The sequence below is a fragment of the Staurois parvus genome, unplaced genomic scaffold, assembly GCF_062004578.1.
Source record: "Staurois parvus isolate SC_StPar_1 unplaced genomic scaffold, SC_StPar_1.0 ptg000264l, whole genome shotgun sequence".
Taxonomy (NCBI): Eukaryota; Metazoa; Chordata; class Amphibia; order Anura; family Ranidae; genus Staurois; species Staurois parvus.
Genome location: NW_028318060.1, coordinates 2,947,895 through 2,964,163, shown reverse-complemented (window position 1 = coordinate 2,964,163; position 16,269 = coordinate 2,947,895). Strand labels below are relative to the sequence as shown.

Below are 16,269 nucleotides of genomic sequence, written 5' to 3'. Positions count from 1 at the left end.
TGTCAGTGTTACTTTTTCAGAGGCACACCCACTAAACTCCACTGTGGAACAGTGGTTTAATACATACAAAGCTGCTTCTTTCACCTCTGCAAGGAATGCAGGCTACCATATAAATTTAGTGTTTGTCAACACAACAGTGCACATTAGCAGATAGAAGATGCACAGGAGGTCTATCCTTAGTCTGCTGAAGTGCATGTAGTCCTGCCCCATGGTAGGAAGGCATTACAGTCTGCAGTCACTATAGTGGTGAATTGAGACGAACTTGCACAACCTAACATCAGAATACTGAGTATTAGGCTGCAGCTGTGAAGGTCAGCTCTGTGCATGAGCCCTTATTTGGATATAGCATTATTCCATGGCAGCAAATATTTCTGTTCTGCATTGGAAACAAATTCATTACATCTGTATTTGTAAAGACAATGGGTTAGTTAGCCACATTTGAGATGAAAGTGATCTGTTTACTTTGCAGCTACTTTATTTATGGAACTGTAACTGGTGAAAAAAAAAATAAATGGGTAAAAAAAGTATCAGCTTAGAAAAAAACTGACAAATATGCAAAGGATTATGGAAGCATGCAGTGGTTTTGCTAAAATTGATAACAGTAAGTATAAAAATGTAACTAACGTATTACCAGTTTGTGCCATAAATTTAGCAGCATCAGCTTGTTCCTGGGTGACCCTTTTCTCATGAACAGATCTTGGTCGCTGACTTTTAATTGTATGATCTCCAATCATTCCAAATTCTAAAGACAGAATAAAGGTTTATGAGAGCTTGTGTGTAGACATTTCTCAAAAAAAAGAGTAACAGCACTCATGTCTTCATGCAATATGTACCTAAACATACTTCCATAGGTGCGATACAGTTTGCACAATATAAAAATCAAATAACATTAAAGTAGCTATACTATTCATAATAATTCTACACATATTAGGTTATCAAGGTCAATATCAAATGCAAGTTTCAATTAAAATAACTATAACATAAAATTGATGTACATAGCAACTTATGTCAAACATCTCAATCATTATCAGCATATGTATAATATGCAGAGATATTAGGTAGTGATTATTAAGTGATAATTAATCAAGGGACAAATGACATGGGCTTGAATAATATGGAGACATGAGCGTGGCCATCACAGCTTAAAAAAATGCAAAAGAAAAAAATATGACTCTTACTATTTAATAATCCTGTATCAAGTAACAGGTAACCACTAACTTGTGATTAAATACAAAAACAGCTTACAGTAGAAAATTCTTTTCAGACTGCCATGTCATTGAAATTCTGTAGTGGTAGTATTAAACAACCTCCTGCTCTTTTGAAATGTAGGAGAAAAATTATAATGCTTTTGTTTCAAATACTTAAAAAAAAAATGTATATATAATCAAGCTATACAATTTAAACATTATGTTCATAACATTGGGGAGTTTTGTTTAACATTATAAGGAAAAAAAGCAATAGGGTTGCAAAGTAAAAAAGGAAAAACTGGAAAGGTTTAAGCAAAATCATAAGAGAGTACATGCTGCAAAAGCAGAGCTAGAGTTTACAAAAAGAATATAATTTATAAAAACAGCTTTTGTGTCATGTTGAATGACAAACAACATTGCATATCAATGCATTTATAAATAATTATCTTGGGAAATTATCACCATGGTGTTAATTGTCAGTTTGTTGATGTTAATACTACACTAGAACAAAATATAATTAACTGTTTCAATTTAGAAAAAAATGCATTTGTTATCTTCACTGAAAATAACAGCTTGTGACTGGCCTAATTCATGTTCTCAAATGCTACGTAAACAAGGCTTACTTAAGTAAATAGAAATGTATGTATGTTAAACAAAATGGGACACTTTAGTGTAGCATCTTACTGGTCATTCAGTGGAATTGTTTTAATCTGACTTTACATATAATATCTTAATTAATGTTTGTTCATGGTGCTCACACACCATGAGATTAGACCTTTAGAGCCCTAGTAAGGAGCTCTTTAACAGATTTAACCATGCTCACAGATGGCCAGAACTCACAGTGTCAGATGTTTGGTACTCAAACCTAATCAGACTGAACAAGCCAATAAAATATAATGTTGAGTTTGCAGGTATTATAGGTTGCATATCACCATCACTACAAAATATTCTTAAATCTTACTTTATTGTAAAGTTATCAGTAGAAGTTAAAATTTCTAGAGCTCTGTAGGACCCCTTTCATTGGGTACACAGTAACTGACTGCCTGATCAAGGGGTCCTAGGTGACCCTAAAGCAATGAACATTGCTTTTACTGATGATTTTAGATAAAGTTAGTTCACCATCTCTCTGTTTACTACATAACCATCATTGCTGAACCTAGGTCACTTCTACTAGTTGGCATGTAGTTCAGACTTCCACCCTCTTTGTAAGCAGGTAGGGACTTCATGAAAACAAATTCCATCTGACTTTCTATCTCTACCTAAACGGAGGTCTCTAAACTCCTGCTCAGTGGTAGAGGTTGATAAGTTGTGTACACTTCTACTGCCTTAAAGGAGGAAATGTTATTTAAAAACAGGTAAACACCCACCACCCAGTTCTTCACTTCACTTTAAAAATGTAGAAAGTCACCAAAGAGTGATCTGTTCTGCACCAGGTCTCCACTAACTAAATAACCCTATTTATGTTTAGGCTAGCAATGCTTTACCATGCCTTCTGGATGAATGCTCTACTGGGGAACTGGCAATACCAGTTTAGTCAATCATTTGTGAAATTTGCTTTAGTAAACAAATAAAAAGCAGAATGGAGAATAAAGTCAACACAATTGAGACTGTGCTCCACTTGTACTAAATAAAAGTTGCAAATTATATGAACTGGGTTGCATTTTGAACCCGGGGCATTTTTTGCTCATATCTTCTACTCATTTCTTAAAAATAGACATGCTAGTATGAACTCAATCTCTGAAAACCTTTGGACACTTAAAAAAACAGTCAAGATAAAGAAATCTAGTCAAAGTAACCTCATTAATATATATCTTTATGCTGCAAATAAAAACTAGGGGGTGCAATCTTTAAAAAGGTTAGGAACTATTAAAGAAATTATATGGGGAGATCTCACAACTGGTGTACCCGAGAGAGCTAAGAAGGCAGAGCATGATCTTCAATTTAACAAGACTAAAATACCAGTGAAATTTGTGGAGTTTACTTTTGGATATAAAATCTGTAACATCTGTGCTCTTAATGCCAATCAAAAAGGCAAGGAATACTTCTGCTTAGGCTCAATTAAAACAAAGGATTCTAGCTAAAAAAAAAATACATTAACATAAATAAACTGCTAAGAGTTATCTTTTTAGCTTTAAATATAAATAAAAATACAAAAACAGCAATTTACTTTTGAAAATTCTACCTCTATACAAAAATAGCCTGTATTCATTGTGTTTTTGTTAATTTTATGTGGTTCACTTAAACCAATTCATATGCACCAATAAACAATTGAAATCAACAAGAAAGCAGTACATAAATGTGTGAGAGTAGTACATCAGTTTTGGAGGCAGGAAGCTAAAAGTACCAGTCTTTTACATCTATGTGCTGAATAACCTTTGACTCCCATTGTTTGCTTTTATGCTTCAATGAACTCATTGATGGACATGGCAATATCTGAAATCTGCTGAAAATTGAAAAATATGTTTCATCTTAGTAAGCTCAAGGCTAAAACACTATGAAACTACTTTAACAAAATATGAATCACGCATCGTAACTACTTGGCACTTTTAAGTTAAGCTAGTCTTACAGAATGATAGGGAAAATGGCAAATACGAGACATCATTGCAGTTGAACTATATAAATTTTTAGATCATAGGGCAGTTCTATTTAAGATGGCAGGTAAAATACTGCTGAATAAAAGTTACATCTTTTTCAGTCAGTAAATTCTCTGTTAGCCCTCTAAATGCTTTAGGGTGGAATATTTGGTGTAACAGCAGGGGCGGACTGACCATTTGGAAACCCGGGCCCTGCCTGAGGGCCCGGGGTCAGTAGGGGGCCCCATGAGATGCTCCTGGTACCTTTTTCATAGGTTTTTTTGAGTTTGGGCAAGGACACAGGGGCCCAATGATCCCCTATTGCCTGGGGCCCCATGAGTTGTCAGTCCGCCCCTGGGTAACAGACTACCTTTCCATAAAAAAAGGAATTTGCTGTAATGGTTTTCCAATGCATTTTGGAAATCATAATTGTACGGCCAGTTAAAAAGATTGGAAATATGGCAATGTATTTGTTCTTGTTAAAACAGTTAATTCACACAAAGCTAAAATTTCAGTTTTTGGTAGATGCAGGAAATTGTATCTAACCACTGGGTGCTATCTTTCAGGGTTTATTTATACCTTCAAATTCTGGTGCAATATTGCACGTTGCATTAAGGCAGCCCATTCATTTAAATATGCTGCCAATGCACCAGAATGTGATGTAGTCTGCTACCATGTATTGTGGTATGCTGCAAAGCTGGTGCATTGTAGAAGTACATTGAGAAGCCATTAAAAATAAATGGTAGTGCAACACACAGATGCATATAACATGTATGTTACCACAATGTAATGATGTAAATTGGCCCTATAGCTGGACTCCAGACAGATATAAAAGACATGAAATTTATATTCATTAATACAGCTTTAATTTTTTTTTTAAATGCAAGCAGTGTAAGTACCTGATTTTAACCTGGTATCAGCCTCTTGTATTCACTGTATAGCAGAAGGAGCCAGTCAGTTGTGATTCAGTGCAAGAAGCATTCTGATAGAAGTGGAGAGAAGAGTGACAAGGAGGTGGACTAACCAGTCTGCTTCTTCTTTACCTACCCAGTCCCAGACTAGGGGAAGGGACAAGACCTGTAAAAGTTACTTAGTTGTAGCAAAGAAAAATCAGAACTCATGCCCTGCCAGGCAGTTCTGTTCTGTGTCATAGAACTGTGTAAATGTCAGAACTGGATGGAGAGAAATACAATTCATTTGGCAGTTGAGATGGCTCCCATATATGTATTTATTATCTGTGTATTCAGCTGTTAGTTCAGATTTAAAGGATTTAATTTGCATATTTAAATGCCGACCATAGATGGTTTGAATACCAGCCGGTACCTGCTGAACTGGCCGAGATTCAAACTTTCGTCCATGTGGGGGCAGGCTGATTATACCCAGGTTAATCCCTCAACTGACTTGGGGACAACCAGCATGTTGGATTTCTAGCATGCAATTATTGCCAGCGGGTATAGTCACTAGTAATAATCACTGTGTTCTCCTGGCTGGGACAGGCCCCTGTGTCCCTCATACTGGGAGAGCACAATAGCTCAGCAGGAGGGATTCTCCCTTCAACACTGACTGTGTTGATGGTGAAATCAGGTGATTATCTTTCCTGCAACCAATGGTTGCAGGAAAGAAAATTGCATCATCTACGGCCTCCCTATGTATGCATTTTCAGTTTGCCCTAATGTGAAAACAAGTAGTAGTGGTTTTCACTTTTACTATTGTGTTTTCTTTTAGTTTATATTATGCAACATAAGGCATGAGACTACAAGTATAAGGACCTAGGAATTATAGTAAGAGGTCTTGACTCTCTCTGAAAGTGATAGAAATCAATGTTCTTTAACCAACTAGCAATGACCAAAATCTCAAACTCTTCCTAGAGAGGAATGGCTCTTTAAATTGAACACAATGTGCAACACAATAGGGAAGTGAGGAAGGAAACAAGTGTATTGTCTAGCACTTTTATTCTTGCTCTGCAAATAATGTGTTTCAATTTCAAATGTGCAATGCTTGTTTAGAGGATTTTAAATCTCATGGTCTCATACCTTTTTATTCACCAAATCATGGTGTTTTCTATCATGGTTACATTTAATAGCGTGGGTCCAACTTTTACCAGCTATAAGATAAACTCGGGCTATAGATTATTTCTCAAAATTACTCTAATTAAAACTTTGGCTAAGAGACATTGTAGAAAAAGGCATACATTTACCAAACATTATTTTTTATTAAAAAAAAATAAGTGTATGGAAAACACACACAGCTGCTATGACACAATTCTTGCTATGTAATAGTAAATCAGTCTTCAGCCACCAAAGCCTTTAGGATATTACACCTTTCTAGGCACTATAGAGACCCTTTCTGACCAACTGCTCCATTCATATAAGCTTCACTAAATATTAAAATCTTAAAATGGAGGGAGTGAACCTATCAATCATCTTCCTGTCCTCCATTCTTAGATGCAGTTTCATTCATAAAATCTGTAATATGAATTCTATGAATGATGAAGCTGGGGGAAAATGGTAGACATAATAAGGCTCTCTTTATGACTGTGATAGCCCATTAGTTGTATTAAATCCCACTGCACATGAAAATTAGGGTAGAGGGGTTGAGAGACAATGACAGAAGATGAATCAGCACAAGGGGCATGTCCTAATGCCTGTAAGGTATTTCCCTTGTGCTGATCTTTCTGTTTGTGATTTTGGCTGCATTAAGTCTTTAAATATAAATATATACATCCAAATGTGACTATAAATATACCTGTAGGTGTGGATTACCATATATCTAACACTGTTGAAAAGAATATTATAATAGATTTTAGTATCACATGAATAAAAACATTACCATGTAAGATCTAAAAAAAATATTACAAAGAAAAAGACATATAGCATAACTATGTGGGCATGACAAGTATCTCCAAGATTTCTTTCACCAAACTGGTGCTGTCTTAGAGCCCTTGGTATTTTTCACCAATACATTGAGTTGATTTATCAAAGGTAAATAGGCTGTTCACTTTGCAAGAGAATTTGCACTTTGCAGGCAAATTGTCATTAGAGTTTAGTGAATGGGATAAAATTTCACTTTGCAAATACTGAAAGGATCATTCCTTTCAAATACTACCCAATCATGTGCAAGTAAAATACCTCATTTTAGCTTGCACATGATTGGATGTTTGAATTAAGAAGAGATTCACCTTATTCAATATGCACTGGGAAAAAATTACCCTGCAAAATGTAGCTTTCCTTGCAAAGTGAATAGCCTATTTGCCTTTATTAAATCATCCCTATTATCTTATCTATAGTACTCAAACAAAATAAAAAGAAAAGGAGGACTTGTTTCAGATACTAAATACCAGTGTTTGCATATCTAGGGTTTTTTCTTCAGGCAGATTGACCTACACAATTCCACAAATTTTAGATGTAAGCGTGCCTAGAAACGCTGCAGTTTTAGGCAGCAGTGTGTAAGAGAGCTAAGACAACATCAGTTTGGTGAAATAAATATTGTAATGAAGGTTATTTTTGACCCTGTCATGCCAAAATATTTGTAATTTAATGTTTTGTCTTTTTCTTTACAATATTGGTTTTAAATCTTATGGTAATTTTGTACTCTTGTGATAATACAATATATTCTGTTCTTTTTTCTTCTTATTATTTTTTGATATATGGTATTCTCACCTCATTGTGTCTTTTTCATCCCATTAGGATGCATATATTTAATTTGCATTTAATAAAAGTTACCTGTTTATCTTTTGTAGCATCTCTATGGTGCCGCTGATCTCTTGCACTCTTTTTTGCAGGCACTTCATCTCTACATGCATGCAGTTTAGCAATGACTGCAATTTATTTCTTAGGGCAGGTTTCCTAAAACTTGCCTTCAAAATAAAATGGACACTTGTTACCATCATAAACCAAAACCAGAGCATGATTGGGGGACAGGGGCATAGCATTGTCACCCTATAACAGGAAGTACCTGGATCACCAGGTATTATTTCATTAAAATCTGCAGATTTAAAAATACTGAAATTGACTTTTGAAATTGCTATAACATGTTACAGCCTATATTAGATAGAACAATTGTCTTACATATACAGTACTTTAAAGCTGATGTTTAGCTAAAAAATATTTTTTTTTCTCTAAAACTTTATTTACATTACTTACTTACTACATTACCTCTAATGGAATGTGTCCCATTATGTTTCACCTGTTGGATTCTGTAAACTTTCTTTGTATTGCAGGATTGCGCTGTCCTCTTTGTGCTGCTAAAGTGCTGGTGTCTCTTTGGGTGCCGTTGCACTAAAGATGATCCAATAGGGGCATGCTTCCTCCTGTCCTCCCCTCCATTAAAAAAGGTTCTTTGCACTTACACACTTGTAACATGATCTGTGCACAGCAGAGATAATCCTGTGATTAATCAGACTCTCCCCCATTCACAGATCATGTTATATTCACTGTTGGATCAACAGTGCTAGATGTTCACCAGCAGGAAGAGAACAAGGCAGTCCTGCAGTGAAGATTCCTACAGAATCCAACAGCCTGGACATTGTGGAACATACTTTATAACAGGTAAGTAAAGTAACTAAAACTTTACAGAATAAAAATGTTTTTTTCAACTACAACCTTAAGAAAAATACTGCTAATGAGGTAAGTAAGTTTAATATTTAAATGTGAATTGTGTTTGTTAATTTAACTTAGGTTTTATTAATGTCCTTTACTGTTGCATTTGTTTCTAGTACACAGTAGAAAATGTTTTTGTTTTAAAGTAAATCTTTGAATTACATTTTTATCATTTTAAAGCATAACTTGCATGCTTGATTATGTATGCTTATTCTAGAAGTTGCTTCCATTTAAATGGTTGCACTGCAGTTTGCTGTAAGATCACAAAGACAGCAGAGAGCATACAGAATGTTAAAAAAGATCTATTGTATGTTCAAGTAAAATCATCAGAGCAGGACTAGCCACTAAAGTCCCCGAATAATCTAATGATGAGTAGTGCTCAAGGCATAGTACATGTTTTTCATAAGATAAAGATAAAATTCAGTTTGCCATCTACTGTACCAAAGTCATGAAACTTATAAATTCCTGTAGAATACTAAATAGTTGGGGGCATTAATATGTATTTGGATTAATGAATGCTGTCTCTAAATTTGTTAAATTAAATTAATTTATTAAATTAAATATATTAATAATCACAGCAATCCCAATCAGATGCTGCTGGTATTTATACTTTTTTACCAGAACCCACTAAACTTCTGTTTTGATCAATATCTTGTCAGCTTCCCAGCTGCCCTATAGCAGAACTACTGCTACAAGGCGGCAGGGCTTTGCAAAATTGTGTATATATATATATATATATATATATATATATATATGTGTGTGTGTGTGTTTTGCATTTCCAGGTAGGGAGCACAGATGTCAATCACGGTGTCCTGGCTGGAGATTCCCCGCCGGCATTCGGCGATCACCGAGGAACGGTGACAGGGGAGAGACCTGTGTGTAAACAACACAGATCTCTCTCCTGCCTGCAGTAACATGCTGCTGTGTACTTCTCTGCACAGCAGAGAAATACACAGTAGCATGTTTCCCTAGTAAGACACACACAGCACACACAGTAAAACATAGCAAAATACACAGTTAACCCTTTGATCACCCCCCAGATGTTAACCCCTTCCTGCCCAGTGTCATTAGTACAGTGTCAGTGCTTTTAATTAGCACTGTCCACTGTATTAGTGTCATTGGGATGTCAGTGGCAGTTAGTCAGTTCCGCCCAGAACGCCCGCAGTCCTGCTATAAGTTGCTGATCGTCGCCATTACTAGTATAAAAAAATAAAAATAAAAAAATCCAGTATATATACCACCATTTGTGGACTCTATAACCTTCACGTAAACCAATTAATTTACATGTATTAGGATTTTTTTTTACAAAGACGTAGTAGAATACATTTTAGCTTAAATTTATGATTAAATTTGATTATTTTTTTAAATGTTTTACTGGATATGTTTTATAGCAAAAAGTTAATAATATTGCTATTTTTCAAAATTGTTTTTTTTTTTTCTTTTATAGCTCAAAAAATAAAAAAAGCAGAGGCGATCAATACCACCAAAAGAAAGTCCTAATTCTGGGGGAAAAAAGGACATACACTTCATTTGGGTGCAGCACTGAATGACCACACAGTTGTCAGTTAAAGTAACGCAGAGCCGTATCACAAAAAAATGGTCTGGTCAGGAAGTCCTCTGGAGAGCAAGTGTAGGGATGTATAGAAAAACATACATATACATTTCATCCATTCCTGACATGATGTTTGCAGTAAACATTACTGGTTTGTTGGCTGGTGTAGAAAATATGACATTTATTATTTAACCCATGTAAATAAAAGTATACTGTACTTCTACTCTGATGCAGATGAAGGGTGCTAAAGTAATAATATACCCTTACATAAGTTCACTGAAGTGACTAGCCTGAGGTGATACACAGTGATTAATTAAATCTTCCTACATAATCTGTAGCTGTTTATCTGCAGATTTCTCTCCTTCACAGCTTTCCAAAGTACACAGTTTAGATGGCGTTTCTGAGCTTCCAGAAAGTAGGAGCTGAGATCTGATGACAAACACTGCCCAGAACATAACATAGAGCTGAGTGTAATATAAGACCCGATTAGAGGGAAAGGACATCCCCCTGTACACAGCCTCACTGGGCAACATGCACATCTGAATCTGTCAATCACCTTCTGTGTGCTATAGAGTGGGTGGGCTGTTTCCAATAATTGCCTGTGTCTGAAAAAAATTGGCTGCAGTGACTCCTGCAGATAGTAGAGGAAGGAGAGAAAAGTCAGGATCCACACTAAGGGGGAGATTTATGAAGCTGGTTCACGCAGAAGCTCGTGCATCTGTACATTGTAGCCAATCAGCTTCTTACCTCAGCTTATTCAATTAAGCTATAGCAGTAAAATTTGCCAACTGACTGGTTTCCATACAGAAGTGCATGAGATTCTGAGTGAACCAGCTTTAGTAAATAAACCCACCACCATTTAGCCACTGTGCTGTGTGGGCAGCACAGTGGCTAAATGGTTAGCACTTCCACCTGGCAGTAATAGGTTCCAATCCCAACCATGGCACCACCTGCCTGGAGTTTGCATGTTCTCCCTGTGCCTGCGTGAGTTTCCTCTGCGTACTCCTGATTCCTCCCACACTCCAAAAACACGCAGGTAGGTTAAATGGATCCTGTCTAAATTGGCCCTAATATGTGTATGTATGTATGTGAGTTAGTGACTTTACATTGTACTCCCCTGGAGGGTTAGGGACTGATGTGAATGTACAATATATATGTAAAGTGCTGCGTAAATTGACGGCTCTATATAAGTACTTGTGATAAATAATAAATAACCCCTAAATGTTATGGATAGAGGCACTATGTGAGGATATACTTTGTTAATTTTTTTGGCAGAGGTTTACAACCATTTTAATCAATCATACCCTCAGGTTATCCCCTGTTCATCAGACAATTACATTTGCTACATGGTTGGCAATGTCTCAGATAATTCTAAAAAAATCAATAAAAATGCAGACAAATCAAGTGAAATCTTTACTAAATGTGCAGGCTGCTTTTTGCTGACCACCCCTTCTTTTGAAAGTGCTAGGTACCTGAATTTCATGTTGATCAAGAATTGTAGTATTTTCTGAGCCACAAAACTGGAACGCGTATGCAGCTCAGAAGTTGCATATGTCACATAGCTCCCTACAACGTGATGCCAACTTAATTATACATTACTTAAAAACAAGCAATAAGACCCTGGGGGTTGGTTCACTAGTGTTATAATGATGTATCCTTAAAAAAATAAAGTAGGCTGGTACCTGAATTATACTATTCAATTCATGTTAGACAATCTTCTTACTAACACAACTGCATCTATCTATACTGATGTATTAACTTAAAAGCTAAGATGAAGGCTCTCAATTTTATATTTATACACTAAACACTGAGTGATTATTGTAACAATTGCATAGGGCCAACTAAAAGACTACTGTGTTACTCTGGATTCAATTACTTTTCAAATAGTTACAGTAGTGTAAATTGTGTGCTTTTAGGGTACTTTATATTTTATTTTATCCATGGCTTCTGCATTGTATTTTATGCCTGTTATCTTACATTGTATGACAAATATTTTATTGAATATTCACCAAATTTAGCATTTTCTACTCCTTTAGTAGATCATTCATACTATGTGCTAAATTGTAACCTTCGATATCTTGTGATAAAGATTGGCCTGCAATTTGCCACATTTTCACCTGGAAGTCACTCTACTATGCATTATGAGATCACCAGGTTCTATTTATCAAAGGATAATAGAACATCCACTCAGAAAAATGAATGTTCAGCACCGTGTACAAAATTATGCTGTGTTCATACTCAGTACGCAGTATGGTTGATTTACTAAAAGCAAATAAGCTGATCACTTTGCAAAGGATTTTTTTCCCCAGAGCTTAGTGAATATGGTGAAATTCGAACCAACAAAAAACACATGATTACATGCAAGGAAAAAAAACATTTTGTTTGTACCAGATTGGATGATGGAAGTCATTTGAAAGTCACCTCCTTCACTAAGTTCTGAGAATTATTCCCTTGCAACTTGCTTTTAGCAAATTAACCCCAGTATTTAGGAGAATATAAAAACAGGATTTTCATTCATGCATTCTATAGGATGATTGAAGTGATACCAGTTTTTTCTTTTCTGCTAAGCATTAATTATAAAATTATTACATTCTTTCTTCCTTTATTAAATAAAACTGTGAAGTATAACACATGCCTAGAGCTTATTAGCTGCAATTTGACATTAAATCTGCAGGTAATATCGGCACCTGAGATAACCATTGTATGGCCCTATAGATTTGAGAATGATACCATGGTTTTTGTTATAGATTATTTTAATAAAGATCTAAGGAACAATCCAGTCATAATAAGTAAAAATTAGAATGAGAATATCAGTTATTTCAAGAATTTTTTGAAGGCGCTTTCTATGTTTCTATCAAAGTGACTTTTGGGGATCCTGGAATACTGCCTAGACAAGTTTAAATGCTCAGAGAAGTGCACAATTTAAATGTGTTTTATAGACTGGCTATGGATGCATCAATTATAGAAAAACTGTAAATTCTTCAGCCAAGATCTCTAGGTACAATTTAAAAATGTACAGTTATTTTATTGTAGCATGTCAAACGACACATGAACTTTCATCCCTAGGTATAATATAATACATTAGCTGCTAAAACCAAGATTTTTTTGTAACCTTCATTGTGTTCAAACCAGACATACATAGTATGGAAATTACAATAAAATGTTTAATGGGGCTGCTACTTTAGTTTAAAGGAATGTATGAATTTTTTATGATTTTAGACAAACAGTGTATGTAAAAGTGATCAGCTTGATTGGCTTTAACAGTTTGTTTTTTCTTATGTAACTAGTGGTAAACATGAGTCAGCCAACTGACAGAAAACAATTTACCCCCTGTGAGGCAGATACCTTATTTCCCCAAATGTTAAGTAATCAAAGTGAGTACTGTTTCACTACAAACAATTTATTTGTATTTTTTACCTAGTCCAACTATTTATAAATCTGAAATAAGCATTGTTTTTGATTTGGAATCCTAACGATTAACATAGTGAGACCAGAATTGTGGCTTATAAGTGGTCCCACATTCTATATACTTTTATGAAAGTGAATGTAATTTTGGTTTTAGATGAAGAACCACATTGTTTAAATTAGGAGTATATGCATTAAGATGACATCTAAATGACATCTAAGGGTACACATTGTGAGTTTTTTTCATTCAATCAAGAGGCTTAATGAAAAAACCCTCACAGATTCCAGCATCCACACAAGCGATGTAAACACAGGGATCTCCCATGCTGTGCTATTGTATTCTGACAGTGGAGATTCCCCCATTCCTTAGAATAAACCGATCAGTGCTGCAGTCATTGGCTGCTTTGGCTAACTGAATTATGTTTTTCCAACACGACTGCTCAACACATGCTAGTCTAATGGTAGGCTTTGGATGGTTCCTCCTGAACCAGCTGAATTTCAGTATGTGTGTACCCAGCTTAAGGCTCTTAATGGATCTTGATAACACTTTGTATTCAAAATAAAATATGAACTAGATGTTTTATGTGCTTTAATTATTTATATACTGTATGGGTTTCATTGATGTAATTGCACTGTATGCATGTATTATTTGTTCTGAATTTTTATTTTTATTGAACAATGCACATTATTGATATATCACCATATACGTTTATTCAGAGCAGTACACTCAATCATTAACAGTATATTTAGCTATATATACATTTTATTGGTATTGGTATCCTACCTGCATCACCATATGTATGCCCATGTAAAGGAACTTCCATTTCCTTGCAAAAGATTTGCAACAATTGCCATAGGTGATTCTCTACAAATATAATATTCCACTGATCTGTGTAACATACCACACTCCCCTCCAGCACAAACTATTTCTTTTCATTTTTTGCAGGTCACTGACCAGGCTTTGTGCTACTGCACTCTTTTATCTGCTCTGTGTTTTCTCGCTAGTGTCCATTTAAAGCATGTTATTTACTATACAACACGCCTCGTACATTTGAACAGATTTTGTAGCTAGTATCAGTATAGAATATATTGCAATATGTGAAAGGAAATACCCATATTTTCATATATTATTTACCTATGCATTTGATTGTGTAGCAGCATGAAGAGTTTCAAAGCTGAACTAGATACTGAGAGTAGTTATAAAAATATCCTTTAGGCTAGTTATGTATTCACTAAAAATAGCATAAGAACACAAAATTGTGTTCATATCAGTCTAATATAAATGGTTTTGGAGCAACACTCACACTCTGAGATGCAGGAAGAGAACAATGAGCCAGCCATATATGTATTGATTTGTACAGTGCTATCAGGACATGCTTAATGCTAAGTTTTACCTAAAACAAAAAAAAATTTAAAATCTGTACAAGATACATTATGTATCTGCAGTGAAATGTGTCCCCTGTGCTTCCCTGTTCTCCTTTTACTGAAATCTTTATACTATGATGCCCCCCCCCACCACCACCATTAAAATCTTCTGGTGTTGCTCTATTCATAGAAGCCATTTCTACAGCTTCCATGAATGAAACAGAATCTATGCATTCAGGGGATGGACCAATTGATTCATAGATCCATCCATAGATAGAGTCCTACATTCATAAATGTTGTTTCATTCATGGAAGCTGGCTTCTATGAATGGAGCAACTGGGCGGAGAGGTCAGGCATAGTTAGGTACTTTCTCAATGACAGCCTTTGATAGCCCCAAAGTTTTATTAACTCCTATTACACTGAAAGATTTTTATGGTGGTGTTGGTGGAGCATTGGAAGAGGAAGATTTTGGTGAAATGAGGACACAGCAGCACAAAGGATACATCTCACTAAAGGTAATTAATGTAACATGTGCTATTTTTTTGTTTGTTTTAGGTAAACCTAGGCTTTAAAATAGAAAAGCAGACAGACATAACCTTAGCAATGTGATCCAGCCCCTTCATTGTCCAATCACAGGCTAGTGCAGTCTGCAGTAAGGTCCATGATCTGGTAGGGCTGGATATATTACCTGAAAAGAATTGTTCATTTGTTATCAGGGAAAATAGTTCATATATATGTATTTCAATGGTGTATTTAGCTGTTTGCTTGGAATTTTTACCAGATGTGTACAAGGTAAACATATTACCACATTCTTCTCCGTATGTGTACCAAAGGAGTTTCAGCTATTTATTCTCAATACACACATGGAGTGTGCACAGGAAAATGACTTCTGAAATTGTTTTAAGCTGATTCTCACTGCCATGTGTGCTTTAGAATGTGGTAATAGATTGATAACGAATCAAAGTGATTTCACATTTTACTAGTAATATATTATTCTAAAGAATTTGAACAATTTAAAAGGTTTTAAAAATATACTGAGGGGATTTACTGAAACCGGAGCATGCAAATTCTGGTGCAGCTCTGCATAGAAACAAATCAGCATCCAGGTTTTATTGTCAAAGCTTATTGATCAAGCTGAAGTTAGAACCTGATTGGCTACCATGCAGAGCCGCAAAAGATTCTGAATGCCCCAGTTTTAGTAAATCTCCCCCACTGTCTATTTAATAAAGCAAATGAAAATGCTATATGTCACAAAATATATATTTCATAGAAATAACTTGTAAATGAAATAAAATATGTCTACCTGCTATGGGTTACTATAAAGAATGCTACATTTGTGAATAACACCAATAATGTTTAAAGAATTCAAAGGAAAACAAATATGCTTTGTATAGCAAAGTACTTAAGCCAGCTGTGTGGTCTGATGGCGGGCTTTCCATCTGTTAGCTAAAAATATGAAGTGGAAATATATCCACCACAATAATACAAAAAAATAGTCATTTCATACGTTTGACTGCTAGCTTAATAGAATATATCATCCTAATTTCCAGTGTTTGTGTAGAATCTCAGTCTCCTGGCTTGTCTGTCAA

The 16,269-nt window shown here is 35.3% G+C and overlaps 1 protein-coding gene across 4 annotated transcripts in view; it reads right to left on the bottom strand.

Annotated features, from left to right (window-relative positions):
* The window catches only part of ADGRB3 (adhesion G protein-coupled receptor B3), a 1,107,867-nt gene that overhangs the window by 721,785 nt on the left and 369,813 nt on the right, over positions 1–16,269 (bottom strand). For 2 of the 4 annotated variants that reach the window (XM_089681322.1, XM_089681321.1), the window contains exon 3: positions 632–742. The exons of the other annotated variants lie outside the window; for them this stretch is intronic. In XM_089681322.1, the coding sequence (XP_089537448.1) occupies positions 632–742 (111 nt within the window). The remainder of the gene's footprint in view (positions 1–631; positions 743–16,269) is intronic. 4 annotated transcript variants of the gene reach the window in all.